The sequence below is a fragment of the Andrena cerasifolii genome, chromosome 1 (assembly GCF_050908995.1).
Source record: "Andrena cerasifolii isolate SP2316 chromosome 1, iyAndCera1_principal, whole genome shotgun sequence".
Classification (NCBI taxonomy): Eukaryota; Metazoa; Arthropoda; class Insecta; order Hymenoptera; family Andrenidae; genus Andrena; species Andrena cerasifolii.
Window position 1 is genome coordinate 12086728 of NC_135118.1, and position 20049 is coordinate 12106776.

At 39.8% G+C, this 20049-nt stretch overlaps 2 protein-coding genes and 1 long non-coding RNA gene across 3 annotated transcripts in view; 1 reads left to right on the plus strand and 2 right to left on the minus strand.

Moving 5' to 3' along the window:
• Twin (CCR4-NOT transcription complex subunit 6-like twin) overlaps positions 1-20049 on the minus strand; it is a 405710-nt gene that overhangs the window by 209083 nt on the left and 176578 nt on the right. The gene's annotated exons all lie outside the window — the stretch shown is intronic.
• LOC143374098 (uncharacterized) lies at positions 7519-8000 on the minus strand. The gene is made up of 2 exons (XR_013086605.1): positions 7793-8000; positions 7519-7675 (listed from the first exon to the last, which is right to left on the minus strand). It is a non-coding gene; the product is annotated as an uncharacterized LOC143374098 (long non-coding RNA).
• LOC143371100 (uncharacterized) lies at positions 8462-19589 on the plus strand. Its single transcript, XM_076815968.1, has 5 exons — positions 8462-8536; positions 16663-16935; positions 17707-17815; positions 17886-18012; positions 19382-19589. The coding sequence occupies exons 1-5, from the start codon at positions 8462-8464 to the stop codon at positions 19587-19589; spliced, it is 792 nt and encodes a 263-aa protein (XP_076672083.1).

Genomic DNA, 20049 nt, shown 5'->3' on the forward strand with positions numbered 1-20049 from the left:
GCAGGTTCCACGAACCGAATTCGGCTTTGTTCCTTACTCTGCTTCAGAACATTTCTCCCTACAGTCTATACCGAAAGGACATTGGTGGAATTTTGCCAATTAAGAATTTCAACGCAAAGCAACCCGACGTGAGAATTTCAATCAACAATTGCGCTTTGTGGAATCGGATTAGACATGCTGCTTAAAGCGTCACAGATACTTTTTCTTATAAAATTCCTTTGCTTACGCATCTGCGCCGACTGCGAAGGAAAATTGCACTTTCCAAAGATTTTCTCTTCGTTTGTCACAAATTTCATAGAGTGAAGTGTTTTCCGTTTCTTTTAGAACCGAAAAGAATTGTGGAAACGTAAATCGTTTGAAATTTTTAATTTATTTTAAGTATACATTCCCATTAATTTGAATGAAAAATGTCTTCCACACTACGTCACGGTGACATATGAGTAACTATGTCGATATTAATTCCAAAATGTTACAGCTACTGTCACTGGCATGAACATGTAATTCAGAATTCCCAAATTTATCGTCAAAATAAAGGAGCATCTCCCCAAACGCTAAAAATTGCGGTATACTTTTGCTTTCCACCTGCACTCGTATACTCGCTACACTGAATCAAGTAAAGGACTATGCCATTCCATTCTTCCATACAATTCATCAAATCCGACTAGATGATTTATTATAAAAATCGCCAATCAAAGTCTACGAGAAGGTCTGGCATGTCTCAATCAATTTTTCAGCAGAACGGTGGACCGATTGGTCAAAAGAAACTGGCGTTCTCCGGCCAGGATTGGCGGATCGACGTGGTCAGGCCCGTAACTTTAAATTGTCCCCGTCTCTAGGGAGCTGGCCACGTATACGTGCCAATGGTAAACTGACCCTAGATGTCCATCGCGTCGAGATGAAAAGGCCACGACGGATCTACTTTGTTCAGGGAGTCCCGTTAGGCACACCGCAACTATCAGAATCTAATCGGGGAGTAGCATCAGACACTCGGTTTGGTCGATTGCGTCGTCCGGTACAAATTGTCGGGAAGATAGGCATCGTTGCCCTGTCGGGTCAGCAGATGTAGATATTCGGCTGGCTCGTCGCGCTTCGATTAGACCTGGCGCTGTTGCTCCTTCGTGAAATTAAATGCGAGGGAACAAGTGAGCTACTACGCTTGGAAATTTAAAAATGAACTATTTCCAACTACATTCGTCAATATATTTTAATTTTCAAATATTAACACCCTGAGTGAGGCAGGGCTTTGAAAAATACCACAAGTCGGACAGTCCTTTCCGGCGGTCGTTTCTGCCGGGAAAGTTCTCTCCGTCTCGCACCATGTTTCGACCACGCGACGACACTAATAAAAGTTTAAACTGCTTTGTTGTCTGCTCAATCTTCGCGATAGTACTACCAATGGATAGCCGAGGCTTTTGCGATGAAAATGAGTACAAACACGACCTTATTCGGGCTATTTTAATTCCACGCAATTCGATTGGCTCCCGAATTTTATAAATCGACTGTATATGTTGTTTGATTAAAAGTGCCCCGAATGTGGTCGAGTTTGGACTCATTTTCATCGGGAGAATCTCGCCAATCCATTGGCGATACTTTCAAGAAGATTTAATGGAGATACAGGAACTATAAGTTTCATTACTATATGACTTGTCGGAGGCTCGAACTCTGCTTGATTTCTTTTCAAAGTGAACATTCCGAGACTCTAGCACAATACTTCCGATGTTTCCCAGAATATATCGACGTGAAAACACGCCGATGCCACTGAAGGTGTTAAACCATATACAAAGTACAATCTCGTAAAATTTATAATACTTGAATTAAGATATCCACGATTACAGTTTGAAGTACAATAGTATTGTTTTATGTGTATAGCTGTTAAATACCCAAGTTCTGATTGAAACGTTTACCTTTTCACGTTAGCTGCAAGTATAACCACAGTTTTACACGTGTTACACGTATCTTGCAATGCCCAAGGAGTACCATATCCCTGATGCGCAGTCCCATCTCACAATCAGAAGGATCCCCCGTAAATAATAAATACTTTCATGCGTCCGCTCGTAGAAATAAACCACGATCGAGGCGAAAGTCCTTCCCGAGTCAGATAATTATGACAAACGGCGGGGCCATAATCTGTAGAACACGTTCTCGAATTATCGACGCCCCGGACTGGCAAACAAAAGCAAGAAAGCTTATCGGCGCAGCCCGATCGCAGAGATTACAGAGGCGTGAAATTAATTATTTCACGATCCGGCCTTATCGTTCATGCTTACAGGCAGCTCGAAATGGATATATGTCCGCGGGCATGTATTCTTATTCTCGCCGGATTTGATCGTCTGACGCGATAGAGGCGCACAATCGACGGTAGAGAATGACTGGGTCTAACCAGGGTAAAACTGCAGCATTCGATGAGTGCATAAACCTGAGATCACGTTTCAATATCTGTATATACAGGGTGCATCAGAGCACGCGGGCACAACATCAAGCAGTGAATTCTGCGAAGGTATGAAAATAATGGAGAAACTTGACATAAACATTTTTCCTATGCGACCATATTTCTTAATTACAGGATTTTTGTTCTTTAATAGTTTATTATTATTGCGAACTGAACAAGCGTAAATTATTTCACAACTAAACGTTAATTAGTAACTGATTGGGTATGTATGGAAGTACAGAGCTGTTTCTTCCGGGCATTTTCTTTGTGGAAAGGTTTGTTGCCGAACAAAAGCTAAATGTTTATATGGATGTTACTCGTTATTTTTTATTTACTCATGTTTTGATACACCCTGTATACATGAGCTTACATAACGCTGTATAGCTGACAGTAACTCGGCCTCCTTGCTGGTACTGTGCAAGACTTACAATAGAAAGAGAATATTATGCTGGTACGATGACTTTTAACACTTTATGTGCGGGGTCACGAAATATTCTATAGATACCTACGTATTTCAAAGCTGTTCAGTGATGTTGCTTGGAAGATGTGTCTTGAGAAAATTCTTAAGAAAGCCAAGAAAATAGTTTTTGGCGCGCAATGTCCACGAGCAACGTGTTAAGAGTGCGTAGAATTTATAAGAACCTGTTGAAGGGTACTCGGAACGATTTCTAGTGCGTTATCGAATTTAAAATGCAATCCACAATCGGTGAGACATATCGTTACAAGAAACATAAATTAGATAATTACTTGCTAGTTACGTGCAATACATTAAGACTAGGTTGGATCTACAATTAGGGACCCAATGTGAATACTAATTATTTGTATGAATCTGTACTTTCGTTAATAAGTTCGAAGGGAGATTTTTATTCTATTTAGGAGTTATACTCTAGTAAGTATTACTATATCCTTCCCCACACTCACCATTTTCCTTAAGAAGGTAGTCCCATGTCTCAGATAAAATTGAGTTAATAAAGGAATGTAAAATAAAATAAAGGAAAACTAATTTCGATGTCCTCTAAGTTCGTAGAAATAAACGCGTCATCGGAAGAAGTATATTTTTCCTGAAATAAATGAAAAGTGACCTACCGAAAATTGTACTCATCGCTCTCTGCAAAACCCATCATTTTAAATTCATGAACGAACGCTGAAAATGCAAAAGAAACTACTTATAAATACGTGCATTTTATGAATATTGTTGAACAATCTTTTAGGATAATTATTATATTACACGGTGTCGTTGATATTTTTTAACCACCTGAATTTTAATGTAGCCCCTCTGCTAATTAAAGAATTGTCGATTGTGTACATTGGAAATTAATTAATGAGCCTGCATGTCGAAAATGTCCATCGAGTTTGCGAACAGTACAAGATATTGTCGTATCGAGGATGTGCAGGAAGAGGGTCGACACGATGAACGTGTACCCGTGCATGCTGGCGGATTGCGAAAGTGCTATTGCACATCTTTATCGAGATTTACGAGCGGTGTACGATGCAACGCCGAAGTATATCTTGTAGAAACTGCAGAACGATCTTGAATGAGGAACAATTATAACTCTTGCAACAAATGCATGCTAAATCCCTCAAATACGATATAAATCGTGGGAGCCTGGAACTTCACGCAAGGTGTTAAAACAGCATCCCTTTCGCGTAGTAATCTTTTCTCGAAACGACATCAAATCAAGTTGGAAGTTTCGGTAAGACGAAATCCTTGTAAAACTGAGTTTTATATTTATTCATCATATTTACCAACAGTGACAATATTGCGAATATTTTTATTTATTTGGGAGGAGAAAGGTTAAACTGAAGTACAGTCTAAGAACTTCGACCAGTTTAGTGAAACTGATTACAGTGATTGGTAAGCTTAAAGTGTTATTTAATCGCAATCAATTTATATTTAGATAATATAATGTGTTTATGAATCTGGAATTTTAAAATGGTTAAGAGTGAGTAGTATGAATAATTAACGACAGAAACGAAAAATCTGAAATGCAGAAAAGGTTTCAGACTCTCACAGAAAAACTGAAAATACACGTTTACGTGAGCGAAGAGTTAAGAGCCTCGTTGATAAACGGACAGGATAAAGTAGACACAGGGAATATAGCACGTAAAACAAAAATGGAAGCTAAAAGTAAACAACAATGTATTGCCTTTGCAGTGTACGTATGTACTTAAATATATACAACGGAAGGTCTTCGATGCAATCCATGCCAAGCGACTGCGAAAGTCGTATTGCACGCCCCTATCGCGATTTACAGTCACGGTAATACCATACAGTCTGAAAGTGCTCGTCGTAAAAACTAAGAAAGAGAAAACCACCTCCGATGGAGAATCATTATCGCAGGTACGTTAAACGTTTTTAGGGGAAACAGTCGCGGTGGTGGATGTCTCTCACAACCTTATAGTACATATATTTTGTCGCAGTAAAATTGGAATTAAAAGATTGCACCGCACTTTAGCTAGAGATAAAGTTTAACTCCGACTCTTCCGGGCGCAATTTATTTATTTTTTGTCATTAAGGGGACATTCTACTCACTCGGCCGAAAAATCGGCCACTTTCCGGCGATGGTTTTTATAATGAATTAAACACTTAACGTTTTCGAATTTCGGGGGGGGGGGTGTATTCTACCACCCTTGAAATACAAGAAAAAATCTTTGTTGTCTGTCTATTTCATTTGTTTACATAAATATTTCGCAGTGAAGTTGGCTGCTTCACAATTGCTGGCGATTGAAATTTCAGCCGACTGGATCATTGGAAATAAAAAAACCAAACGTATTTCTAATTCGCAGGAGTATGGTTATCTCGCTTTTCACGAAAGAACAACTTTCAACCAAAATTATTAAAATGGCGGTCGATCAAAGTTGAAGGTACCGAAAAGGGCATTTCTTTTCTGTTTAATAGATATAAAATGTGGGAAAATTTAAAAAAAATTTAAGATATTTGTGGTTAGCGAGATAGCAATACTCCTACAAATTAAAAATATGTTTGGTTTTTTTATTTCCGATGATCCAGTCGTCTGAAATTTCAACCGCCAGCAATTCTGAAGGCGCCAAATTCACTGCGATATATTTAAGTAAACAAGTAAAATAAACAAACAACAAAGATTTTTCCTTGTATTTAAAGAGTGGTAGAATGTACCCCCCGAAATTCGAAAACGTTAAGTGTGTATTTTATTATAAAAACCATCGCCGAAAAGTGGCCGATTTGTCGGTCGAGCGAGTAGAATGTCCCCTTAAGAGGAATTAGCACGAGCTTCAGCTGATGCGGCGTAGAAAGAACTCTACCCCGAAGGTTTTTATAAAGTCCCGACATCTGTGCATCGCGTACATTCAGGCCAGTAAAAGTTCAAATCCAATTGTAGGGCGACCGAGTTATAACTGCCACCAACGATCACCAGACTTTGGTCTGTCTTGGGAGATAAAGAGGAATTTTCAATCTTTGCACACCTCCACCAGGAAGACAGAGTAACTCCCCTTGCCTAACCTCGATTCCCGTCACCTTAACTCCCCAATATCCTGGTAGAGGTGCTACGCTTACAGAACACTCTCAGTCGAGCCTCGTGCATGGTATCAGCACTGTTAAGCTAGCTCAGATACCCTGGGGGTATAAAGCGTCTGCGAAGCAAGCCCCAGACCCTGGGGGATGAAATTTGTGTAACAGTGGTAGACGAAAGAAAGTTCAAATCTTGAACGATAGCAAAAATTTGAACGATAGCAAAAAAGAAGTTGAAAATTAAAATTAGTTATATACAGTGCAGGACAATAGTATCGGAACATCCTTTAAAGCAGAATAACTTTATTAAAGTTTGCCCAAACGACTTCAGTTTTTTTTTTTTTTTTGAGAAGGTAGAAGGATTAGTTTACTAGGTGAAATCAGTTGATTCAGAAACAAGCGACAGGAATCGAAATATGTCAAATCTTTAGGATTATTATAGTTATAAACCGAAAATTGTGATTTCCACCACTTTTAACTGTTTGTAGCTCATCGTTTGGACCAATTTTTAAAAAGTCATTCCACTTTAAAGGATGTTCCAATACTTTTGTCCGCCGCTGTATTGTATAAAACATTCTTTTCAACGCTATTGTGTCCATGAAGATCGCGGGAGTGTCGGTTACTGTTTTTTTTCTGATCGCACAACTGTGAGGACGATTTTATGTTACACAGAAACTGCGACAGTAGCAGGTTATATCATGATATACAACTGCTTTATCGCGATATTACGCGAATCCTCCGCGACGGGAAATTGCACTGTGCATGGCTTTTTCGACGCATCATCCGCGCCTGTTTCGATTAAATAACGCGACGGTGCGAGTAGAATATCGCTACTAACTGTCGCGGATATGACACGTCCAAGAATATACGGAGTTAATGTGCTCTGCTATATACCAGTTAATGGCACACTCTCTCCTCATGAAATTTTAATGACGCAGACGCGTTGTGTGATCTGGAATACATTACCACTTCATGAAACCACAACAAATATCAACCAGTAATCTCCCATCAAAAATCGTCTTGGGTACGTTTATGCTGGAGCTGCGATAGAAGCTACTTATAAGAGCACCGATCGGACGGTGATAAAAGCGGCTCAAAAGTATATTTCTTTGGTGTGGTAATAGTACAGCTTCAGTCGTTAGGCTGAGTCGATAACGTTAGGTGTTACACGAAAATGGTAAGCGTGTGACACAAAATTACATTGCGTGATAGGTCTACCCAATACCTGATCCGTGTTACTCCTTAACTATAATTACGTTTACAATCATGATTTATAAAATAGCGGCTGCAGTTAATGAATTGTAAATCAATGTAGCTACTGCAACAGTGCGCGAGCCAATGAACACTTTTGCAATTCGGGACTTACGCTTGCAATAAACCAACAAATTAGTTGCTTTAAGGCTGATGAATTAATAATATGGATGCCTAACACACGATTCTTTTAAAGTTGGGGTTTTTTGGGTCAATCGACTGGAAACACTTCTCCAAACAACTGTACCTACAATCAACTTTTCCTTACAAAGAATAGTAAGGAAATTGGTTATGATTCAAGTACATCCTCGGCGTTTAAGGTGAAGTTTTCTAAAAATTCTCCAGTAACTCATTGCCGGCATTTCTTTTATTATTATACACGATGCATATGATTACAGTTCATTTGAAATCTTTCAAATCTCCAACATTTTCTTCTGATGCTTATTCATGAAACATCATTTGCCGACGAGAGATCCCAGGACCTTTGGATTCAATGCTTCAGCGTCCTAAAAAAAAACCCGACGGTCCTTTGATTCGCAATTTAGGACAGTTCAAGAAGAAGTCAAGCGTTTGAATGAATGAAAGAATTATAAAGTATAGAATATATTATAAGGCGACATTACCGCGTCTGCCACAGGATCAGCTATGGCTGTTGCATCAGCGAATGAAATAGTTGCGATCATTAGGGCGACTGCTGCGCAAACGACGAATCTTACAGCCTTCATGTTTTCTTATTTCTCTGTGCTACTGCAAAGTTTGAACATTGCAATGGTATTTATAGGGACAAACGCAGGCATTAAACTTATCAATATAGTCATATTAATCTCCAGCTGAATATCTACGGGACTGTAAAATATTTTACTGTTCCTTCAAGATTGCGGAGCGCGCACAGCACAGTCGTAACAGCACTGTTTGGTTATTAAAATTTATCTACCTTTAATAAATTTGCAATACCCATTGTTATATTTGTACACGTTTGTCTACCTTCGACGTTTACCTTCTATTCACTTCCGGAGAGCCTATACCGTTTGAAGGATTAAAAACAAAATTATGCACGAGTTTTCAGAGTGATAGGGTTTATATGTATAGATAACGAGATCGCCTACTTAGCCTATACACAAACCCGCCCCTGCCGGCAGCATCCAATGTTCGCCCTTCACACGACTACGAAAACGCATTAGCACATCACGCGGGAGGTTCACCTTTAAATTCGATCTATAACGCACGGCTCCCAGTTGCCCACAAATCGTATCACTCGAAGGGGAAGGCCGCCTGTTATCAAGGTTAACACGATGAGGCTGGTGGTCCTGCTGGACACGCGTAACGGCCTGCAGCAGCTAGGCTTCTGGCAACCGAGCGATAAGAAAGTATCAGGCCGGCCTAATAGTCCCTTCAGCTTAGTCCGCCCTGGCTACCACGATAAACGATAGTAATATCTATTATTGGTAAGCCGGTGAGATAAACGATCTCGCTGAGCGCGGACTTACGCGGTGACCGGACCTGCGCCTGGAGATACAATCGGGCTTGCCGGTCTCGCCAGACGGAGAGGACTCAGACGTGGGACACGTTAACCTCCCGTGTGACCAACGTCGACGATTATTCGAGTCGGAGAAAGCACAAGCATCGTAATTTCTCGCAATTTCAATCTACCTGATTTAATCATTCCTCGCGGGTCTTGTTGTACATGGCGTTAAAAAAGGGTTTAGGAGTTGTGTGGTAGAGTGTAGACAGTACTGATTGAACTGACAAGAAAAGACCCTCACTCTGGAAATTTAAATAATTATGAAACTTTGGGGATATGCAGAGCATATATGGATGCGTATTACGAATTTTTTATTGCTACCCAAACTGACCCCTGGAAATCCGCCTATTTTCCGGTTTTGCGTTATACATAACTCGAAAATTGTAAGAGCTGTAAGATACCGAATAATAGTTCTAAATAAAATGAGTAACTTTTGCCTGAAAACATTTTTGCAATCTCCCATAGTTCGCGAGATATAATACAAAAACGGAAACTAGCCGGATTCTCAAGGATGAATTTCACCCCCGCAGAGTGAATTTAGGCAGCGAAAAAAAATTGCGTAATATAAAGTGACCAGACGTCCCGCATTGTGCGGGACAGTCCCGCATTTGAACCCTTTGTCCCGCACTGAAAAATGTCCCGCAAAGTGTCCCGGATTGGACATGTAACCTTTTACATTTTCGCATTGGCATGAAGTTACTGTTTCCTCTACTTTTTTTGTTGTGAAAAAAAAATTTTAATTTCGTTTCAATGTATCATCTTATAATCACAAGTATGTATTTTTAAATATATTGTAAATGCTTTAATAAACTACGGAAAAGATCTCCTCACGCATCTGTTAACCCTTTTTTTTTTGCTTACTTGTCCCGCATTGGAACAGAAAATATCTGGTCACTTTAGCGTAATAGGTACGTACCTATACATATATTCTCTACAGATCCCCAAAGCTCCATAATTTTTTTAATTTCCGGGTTGGGGATCTTCCCTTGTGAGCAAAAAAGACTTACAAGGGACGTTCGGTAAAGGTGGAATCTGACGGAACGTGGATCGGCGAGCTTGGAACGAGACACAGATCGGCGTCAGAACACTAATAGCTCACCGACTCGCGAGCCTGGACGAGCCTAGGCGAGTCTAGGCGAGCCGAGCCAACTCGACGAGTCCCGCGCTGTGGGAACGCTCATGGATCGCCGATTCGCGAGCCCGGGCGAGCTTGGCACGACACTTGCCGAGCCCATGCACCGTCAGGACACTCATGGCTCGCCGACTCGCAATCCTGGGCGAGCCTGGGCGAGCTTAGGCGAGCCGAGCCAACTCGCCGAGTCCCGCGCCGTGAGAACGCTCATAGACCGCCGATCGCTATCCTGGGCGATCGTCGACGAGTCTAGGCGAGCTCAGGCGAGCCCAGGCGAGCCGGATGGGCTCGCCGATCCACGTTCCATCAGATTCCACTTTAACCCGACGCTCAACAAATTTTGAAACTTTGCAGAAATGTAGTTCAAGTGATGCTAATAAAGTAATCATTTTTTACCCTAGCAATGGAACGATCCTAGGGATGCCCCCCCCCCGCTCCCAAGAAATTGTAATTTCATATTATCGTAAATATCTGCGAATCCGTAAAGGTGTAAAAAAAGTACCTACTTCAAAGTTTGATGGTTTTTGACATCCTATAATGTGGTGATAAAGAATTTTTGAAAAAGTCATTTTTATCAAATTGATCCCCACCATCCATTTCTTGAAAATTCTTTATCACCATATTGTACGATATCAAAAACCAAAAATACTTACCTTTTTATCAGTAAACACTAGTGAATAGGATGACTGAAGAAGGAAGTACTTAAATCAGAACCTCGTAGCAGGAACGTATGCGTCCTAGAAAATCTACCTCTCCAGTAAATGGAATCCACCATGCCGCGATAGATAAAGCACCGTCGGGACTTCGTGATTATCGGGTTTAACACTATCTAATTGCACGAGAGGATGTACGACCAGATCGGCGTGTCACAAATGCATCTACACGCAGTTTGAACATCTTCCGACGTCCCTACACTGTGGCAGGTGTAACAAGTGTTTTGCATGTCATCAATTGCGCGGGGAACAAGCTTGCCGATTTGTTAATGGGAGATTACGCGGGTGTGCGTTCCCGTCAGTGAATACGAATTTGTTTTCCTATCCTTTCGTTTCCTGGACCTCATAGCACGCCATGATTAATGTATTTCTAACGAAGTGAATTTATCGACCTCGTTCTCAGTTTGAATTCCACTCCACTGTGCACGTTTGGGACTTTAGTAGACGATTTTTTGTTGTTAATTAGCTTGCAGTTTTTGAAACAGTCTGGATTGAGAAGTATCTCAGAAAAGTTGCCGGAAGTTTATAATTTTAGAAAGTTAACAATAAAAGTATATTATAGGGGAGAGGCTTGCAGGTTGCCACCCCTACTGTATTTTAACCTCGACTCTGACTCACATCGACGTTAAAAGAGTAGTTGTCACTATTAATTAGCCTCTGGAGCGGACAGAGTTATATAGTCTTTGTCAAGAAATTGAATTATTGAAATTGTGTGTTTTCCCTGTGCTCGTAAATCGAACATTTTCATCGACAATTCAAGGTAACTATTCGTACTGTGTTGTTTTTCTTATCTAATTTACATATGCCAAACAAATTTCCAAACATATCATGAATTGACAATTTTTTCTCATATTTTCCAAAAATGCGTCGGAATGCAAGTGGCCACCTTTTTTGGCATATTTTAATTTTCGTCACGAATCAACTCTTCCTACCCACCACAAAGGAATCTTCCTCCACTGAACTCATCTTCATCGATTAACAGGCTAAATATTATAAAAATATCTCCGCTCTCACATAAATCCTGCTGTTTGTGCGAAGCAGCACCAAAGAACACGCCAATCGCCCAACAAGATTTCGACATCTTCCCCAGCATCGAGCCGCAGCTTCCCGACCGAAGTTTCGCGGCAGGGCAGCACAATTTCGTCCCCCGACGTTATTGAAAAGAGAAAACGCGATCGATGTCCTGCGCGCATTTTTCTTCGAATTGAAATTCATGAGAAGCTCTTCGTGCCGTTGGATCTCGTACAAAGAACGTCGGAGGAAAATCCGAAACGACGGGCACGGATTCCGATGCATCTCCTTTATCCACAGCGCCCGTCGGTTTATCTTTTTGCCTGCGACCCACGTTCCTTCGCACAAAAGAGCTTCCAGGTGCGGAACGTGGACGACGCCAGACGAAGATAACGGTACCTGGGCCCTTACCACATGCCTTCCTTCACCGCTTCCTTTACCGCCACTACCTGACCTGATTTTCTGACCCACTGCCGACGGCGCTATTCCGCGCTCTCGCCCATCGCACATGTACAGTGTCCCCGCTAATTCACTTATGACTTCCCATTCACGCGTCGTCATTTCCGTTAACCCCATCGCCGCGCCATTTTCCTAGAGGCTTCGAGCGGTAAAGTTAACTGAAGCGGAGGAAAAAGATAGATATACCTACTACTTGGTTTCGGTCACATCTTAAGGGACGTACACAGCAAGTTATGCTAAACTGGGATGGGCCGAAGTTCTCCTCTTCGCGTGTTGTTAAGTGTGGCGTTCCGCAGGGATCGGTTTTAGGTCCCCTGCTATTTAATGTCTTTGTCATTAACCTCCTTCGTATAACTTTGACCAGCATATCGTGTATGCATGCTGATGACATGCAGATCGTATCTACAGTTATGCCTTGTAACATCCGCGCTGCAATTACGCAGCTCGAATTATACCTTACAAGAATTATAAATTGGGCGGATCAGCATGGACTCAGGATTCACCCTGCTAAATCTACCCTTCTTGTTCTTGGCTCTCCCTGCTGTTTGGAAAAACTCCCCTCAATATCTGTCACACTCGGATTCCTTCAGTTACACCCTTCTGACTCCATTCGCAATTTGAGACTCATTTTTGATCCTCGGCTTTCATATGCTAACCATGTTTCCTCGCTGTGTCGTCAAGCCTATTCGCGTTTACGTCTACTTTACCCCGCCTGTCGTATGCTCTCATCGGCACAAAAACTGTTATTATCTCGATCTTTGATTATTTCGTTGTTTGATTATTGTGATGTAGTCTATCGTCCAGGTTTATCCTATCATCTTTCTCATCTTATCCAGCGAGTTCAAAACTCCTGCTTGCGTTTTTCTTTTTGTGCTCCGAAGTATGATCATATCTCTCACCTATATGTCAAAACGTCTTGGTTACGTATGCCTTAGCGCTGGATTTTCCATTTATGTTGTATCGTTCACAAAATACTCTCATCTCATGTCCCGCCTTATCTCTATAATATTCTTCGCAATAATCTTTCTTACCATGGGCCTAATTCTCTTTCTACTCGACACCAAAGTCTCCTTTCCATAGCGACACACTTTACATCTAAATTTGAATCATCCTTTACTTATATTTCGGCTCATTACTATAATTCCCTCCCACCTGATATTCGAGGTTTAAATTCGTTTCCTGATTTTAAATGTAAAGCTCGGCGATACATATGGTTACATTATGCGTCACAATCACTTTCTAGTTTCTTAATGTTAGTTAGTTTTTAGTCATTTAGTTAGTTATTTAGTTATGGTTAGGCTTATAACAGTATTGTACTGCAGCCTCGCCATTTACTTCGCTTGTCTTTATGTATTATTTTCTTCTCTGGATGTGTCAAGTAATGTAGACGAATAATAATAAAAAAAATAATAACTTGTTAACCTAAGAATATTTTCAGAAAACATATGTTGACGCTTTGAGCAGAAAGTGACGCTTCAAGTGGACCAGGCCTTTTCGGGCGCTAATGAAACGTTAAACTTCCATATGAAGGGTAGGATAACAGGGAATGTCCATTTTTAGTGATTCTGCGATGTATAACGTATTTTGTTGGTGGCAACTGGGTCCACAGGACTGTCGAATCAGAAATGGTTATAAAGTAGAAATTGAAAAAACATGATCCGTAGCGTTCGACTGTTTACTTTTTCCGTAGAGCTATTCCTCTTTGAAGGAGTTCTTGACTTATTTATGTTACGGAGCGACACTTAGTGCACTCGTGCAGGTTTTAAATCATACATTTTTACGCGTCGGTCTTTTCGACCATAGCGCGCCTGCTAACGTTAGTCTCATTTCGTCTGTCGCGTACGACGCGTACTGTGTGGCAATCATGGCTAGTACTAATTTCCGAGATTTCTTATTGATTGAAAACATTGAAGACGAGATCAGTGATTCCGCAGAAGATCCCGATTATGTTATATAATCCGATCACGCTAAAGATTCAGAAATTATTCTCAAGATGCAGTTTCTAATCTGAAGAAAATATAAATATTTAATACGTTTATGAAACCATAAATTTATAAGTATAATTTACGGAAAACAAATATAAATATAAAATATATTAGATAATTGCTATTATTGAAAATTAAAAATCAAGTGATAAATTCAAATTCATAAATAGACAATGTAATTTCATATTTTGCATTCGCACAAATTTTTATATAACCTTTTATTTTTAAAATCAATTACAATGCATCGTTTGTATAAAAATAAATTTTCCAGAACTCATAATATTATAATACGATTAATCATTTTATCATAAAAAATGAAAATTATTTACGTACAACGATTCTGAAGTAAGTAAAATACAATGTTATGCATTATTTATATTATTTTAGTCCTTTTATTAAGTTATTTCTGATTACATTACCATCGGTCGAAATGACCGACGTGCGCCTACTAACGTAAATTATTTGGCGCGCCTACTCTCGGGTTAAGTACGTTTTCGAACGGACTAGAGTGTCCATAGCTCCTAAAACTTCAGCTGAATTTCCAACATCGTTTAACCACTTACATCATCCCGACATATAACAAACACTGCTCATCCCACGTACAAATATAAATCCACAAAAAAATCCAAATACTCCACAGAGATCGCGTTCCAGCCAGAGAAACATCTTCAATTTCTGCAGCGTACCTTCGAAATCCCCGAATCTCGGCGTAAACGACGCAAACGCGAAGTTACACCGCGCGAAAAGGCTTCCTTTCATTTCCTCGAGTCGTGGTGCCGCTGACGTCTCCAACGTGACAGAAGCCAGCCTGGCACGAATGTAACCGAGGAAACGGATGTTTCATGCGGTTATACGAGACATTATCTAAGATTCGATATCCAGACGGGGAAATTCCGCAAACTCCGGAGCCAGTGTTACTGGCAGCGCAACGGAGGCCGCGCAAACGCCCCGCCGCCGGAAGTGAGTCAAGGCATGCTCGCCATCCGTGACAAGCTTTTGTGCGAGCCTTTGTCTCTGAAACTTTTGACTCCGGCCCGAACTTCTACCACATTCAGGAAAAGCTCCTTTCCTACCTTCCCTCTACCCTTGTACCTCGAGGATCGCTTCCTTCGAGGACCACTTCCGTGACCTGGTGACTAACTTCTAAAACGTGACAAAACCCTCGGTGTGTACCTCTTGCTCCGTCCCTACCTACTTTCTATTTGGGCCTTTTTTATAAGGAGGGCAACGTCGGGATTAGGAGAACAGCCACGAAGTGGAGGAAGCAAGCCCTCTACTTCGTTTTTCTCACATTTTTTAGAAGCATAGCATTCAGTTTTTTGTTCACGAATGGGCAGAAGTTAATCCCTCCGCCACTAAAGCTGTTTATATTCACCCACCAGAACTCGTGGGCTAAGAGTATCTACAGTCTCCGCCGCTATGCTAATATAAATAATTAATAATAATTTAGGGATAAAAATCTACTGGGTGCGAGCTTAGAGGATGCGTTCTGCGTGTAACGTTCTGCACTCCTTTGTAGCATGTGCGATTTTCGAAGAGCCACTGCCATGACGAAAGGATCAATGGAAGGTTAAGTTAGTATAAAATAATACGAGACACGTGGGATGGTCTGCTGTAAATTTTCCTTACTGTAAAATAGAAAGTTTTGACATTCATACTCAACGAACAAATGGGGCAGTAATTAAAGAAATTCACGGTGAGCAGCGAATGAAATAGTTTTCAAGAGAATTTTAAAAAATCTGATACCGTGTTAGGTACAGAGTACTGTTCTAGATCAAGAGACACGGTACTGTCTCGCGGCAAGTATATATAGGTACATGCGCAGCGCGAGACACTACCGTGGCTATATTACGCCGAGCAGTTTTTGGAAAAACCCTGAGATTACCGAATCTCAATAACGGCTGATTCGATTAAGTTTTGAATGGTCTTAATGGATAGCTTGGGTTTGATTTACATCAGAAAAGTGTCTTCGTTTTGTTCCTACGTGCCTTATGAGCTGAGATATTTCGACGCCAAGTATTTCGAATAAAATATTTATTCGTATTAAAATATTTATTTGTATAAAAATATATCTGCTTAATATTATTTAATACATATTTTCTTTGTATAAATAGCCATTGCGATAATTGGCGCAATTTTTGTATATCATTACTTTTGTAAAGTTAAATATAGCACATTAATAAATTCATATTAATTTACGACAATGTTTTTAAATAAGATTCTTTTTGATCGGATTATATACTTGGCGCTCTTTTTTGTACCTTTTTTTTCAAAAAAGGTAATTATGTGGGGTATTAAATTACAGTGTACATGAAGTACGATTATATATTATCAACAACCTGAAGGTTATGCCTTTCCAAAATCTAATCTATTTTAAATACCGCACCCTTTGTGCGTAGATACCGACAATTATGCTCGATCGAATTGTCTGTCTGCCTCACACGCGCGCAATTTCATTCGGTTAATATAACTCTGTCGTGGAAAGCCTGTTCCCTGTACTTTCCTCGAACATGCCCAAGAAACTCGCCACCGGAAAACTGCTCACGTGTACGGAAATATGATAAACGGAACACAGGTTGTTTTATGCACTTGCTCCCCAAAAGCATTCCGTCATTTAATTCCTCTGTAACGTTCAACTGAAAGGGAACGTGTCGTCGGGGGACACGCGTAGGTTAGAGCTGAATGCGATAGTGTGTTATATTATATTCCATTCCCATCGCAGTCGTACGCGGCTACGTGGTGTCCTGTATGCGACAAACGAGTAAGTGACAAAGGGAAAGACACGTTCGAGCTCCTCGCGCATATTCGCAAATCTCATCCCAAGCATTCTGGCCAATATTTACCTCAGGTACGAGATTCCTCTTCCCTTTTTACGAGATCCAAATTATCAATGGAATCCATTTGCAACCAGCACAAATTCCAGCCGTGCAGGCATAGGTGTTTAGTGATTGGGATTTTAAATCAATTTTGTTCAATATACTTTTTAAGTTATTCAGGGCGAATTCCACTTGCGCCCAAATCCCCGCAACGATTTTCATTAAAGGTAGGCTTTCCTATGCGCGGCTAGATGCAACGTCAAGAATTTCAAAGTCGATTTTCTCGAAAATAAAGCGCGATATCAAAAAAAGTTACTGCTTCTTTTTTACTTATAACAAGTAAATAAGTTGAGAAAAAGGAATAAAATTATTTGATATTGCGCTTCGTTTTCGAGAAAATCGACTTTGAAATTCTTGACGTTGCGTCCCGTCGTAAGGATTTGGTCGATTTGGTCGTAAGTGGAATTGGCTCTTAGAATCTATGGAGAATTCGTCTTTTCTTTTATTATATGATCGTAATTTAGGATAATCAGCTGCAAGGGTTTAGATATTGAGTTTATGATCGTGAAGTATTAATGAAGAATTGTTATTTTGATATTGAATAAAAATGCTATTGTTTGCATACTGTATATTTTTGCAAAAGATTTATTTAGTTATTTATCGCACATATGCCTCAATCTTTATCATTCTGTACTCCACGAATTTTCTTCTGATTCTGAAGCTCAGAGTACGTAAAGTTTAAATGGAATACGTCTGCAGTGCCACAATAATATTTTCAAATTAAAAAATTCGCGAACAACGTACCGTAAATGTGTATAAACGAAGCTTCTATGGGTACAAAGGAAATGCTTGATATTTAGTTCGATAACCAAAAACAAATTGAATTCGTGAAACATTAGGAGGAGAAAGAGTCGACAACAGCGTCCAAACAAATAACTTCCAAGTGCTCTGTCAGAACAAGCTGCAATACGGGGAAAAGCGAACCGAGAAAAGTGTACGCCACTCGCGGTACGTTCCCGACACTATTAACTTTGTGCATCGGGCAGGACGCTATTAAACCATTTGTTATTCCCCGCAGTGGACACGTGGAAATCACACAACGAAAAAAAGGTCTGCCCTCGATGTCAAAACGAAGCAGTACCGACACTTCACGCCCGAGGGGATAAATTGACAACCTCCCATATTGGAGCCCTGTGCCTTTTAGGGTAGGTTAACATTTGGCAAATATTCCTCTCTGACTTCGAAATTCGAAAATCAATTATTTCTTTTGTATTTCATTTCCACCAAAGGAACGTGGGTTCGCTTCTACGCACATAAACATAGTTACAGCTGGGAATCCACCTGAAAGCTAAGCTAAGCTGTGCTATGCTATGCAATGTTTTAGAAAATTTGCATAAATACTTTTTATGTTTTATAACACAGCCAAGCATAGCATAGCATAGCATAGCTTAGCTTAGCTTTTAGGTGGAATCCTAACTTAACCCCTAAAAAATACTTTATAGGTAATAAGTGGTAATTCTTTAATTTAATGTTACTTGAAATCAACTATGGATAATTTTTTATATAAGTGCTTCTACAATAGAACAAATATAACATGATTGTAGGAATAAAATAGGTTCTTCTGAAAGTTATATTTAAATCCATAATATAAACTAGTATAAAGGAAAGATAAATGATTCTATTCCTACCTAAATTAACGTGAAAATATCGACAGTGTATATTTTAGAAATATTCTTCCGTCGAGAACGGACTTCTGTCGTAGTAATCCCTATTTTTTGTCACGATAAATATTGTCTCGCCCGTGGGAGTCTATAACGCGATCTGCAAATTTTAAAAGAAATATCTGCGCGTTTGAAAATAGTCCTTTCACCGGCTCAGGGTCGTGGCAGTTAACGAGTTATGGTTATTTCTTTTTTCGTTCATACGCATCAGCGACCAATCTAGTCCTTCGGAATTTAGAGCTGACAGATTTTGGCTGACACGCAGCTAACCAACAATTAATTTCACGCTCCCTGTTTGTTCGTTCAGCCTGCCGCGTCAGCGTAAAAGATTAATGAGCAACCACGTAGCTTGAACCACGACTTATTCAACTTACTCGTGGTCCCATCAAAAGCGTAATACAGTAACGGGCTTCTATCGAATTTCTATTAAATTAAAGACGAATATTAAATTACAATTAAACGTTGCATTAAAGTATCTGGCAGCCTCCAGCTTAATAACTTTTATAATTTGTTTAATTTCAATAAAAGAGGAAACAGGGATGGGAATTTCTAGAAAATTGTTGAAAACGAAAGATCTCTCTGGCGATACAATTCTATATTTAAAATTGAGTAATTTCTTTAATTCGGCATATAATTTAGAAGTAATTACGAAACTAAAAAAAATCGTATCTAATGTGCTTTCATGCCCCCACCCCTGCCTAATTTGTGTTAGTTTCAATGAAAAAAAAATTCTATCCTGGGGTGTTCCTTTGTTGGTACATATTTTGTGATTCTCTCAAGTCTAATAGAAGCGAATAAATTATTTTCGCCGTCGTAGAAACTGTTCCCTTGAAAGTATTGTGGTTCATAATAGATGTTGGCCACTTTGTTTTGTACCGTTGATGATGAAGCGTGCGAAGAAAGTCCGCATGATCTGTCCAATGTGTGGATACGTATACGGGAGCTTTCAGTATAAAAATACAGGACTGGCGCCATGTAATACGGACTCTGAAGACTCGCAAGCACGTCTTTCGTCTCCGCCAAGAAGCTTTCGTGTGCGGACAATAAAAGAAGAAGATTGAAAATTGACGTTGTAAAAATGTGTTCCGTTATTACCATTATACGAGAATAGTGCCTTCTTTAATAAAAGTTTTAACACTTCCGATAAAAATGTGTTTACACAGGAACTACAGAAGGTTCCTCGACCCTCGCAAAAATGTACAAAAATTCACAAATGCATGGCATGCTTGCAATTTTCTGTTTATAAAATTCGGTAGAAATTGTTTCATTGTAAGTAGTTATATTGATTCAATTACGGTTATCAATAGAGATTTGCAATGAGAAATTAATTTCATGGAGTGTGTTTCACATGGTATTAATTTCACCATTTTTCGGTACTTCTTTGGAAATGAATTCAAACATCCTGAATTTTATTTTCATATCTCGTATTTTCAGACAATTTGAAATGCATTCACTCGTTCATTTATTTGAATTAAATTTCAGAGAATGCTTGAGAATTTTTTTTAAAATTGGTTTCCCAAT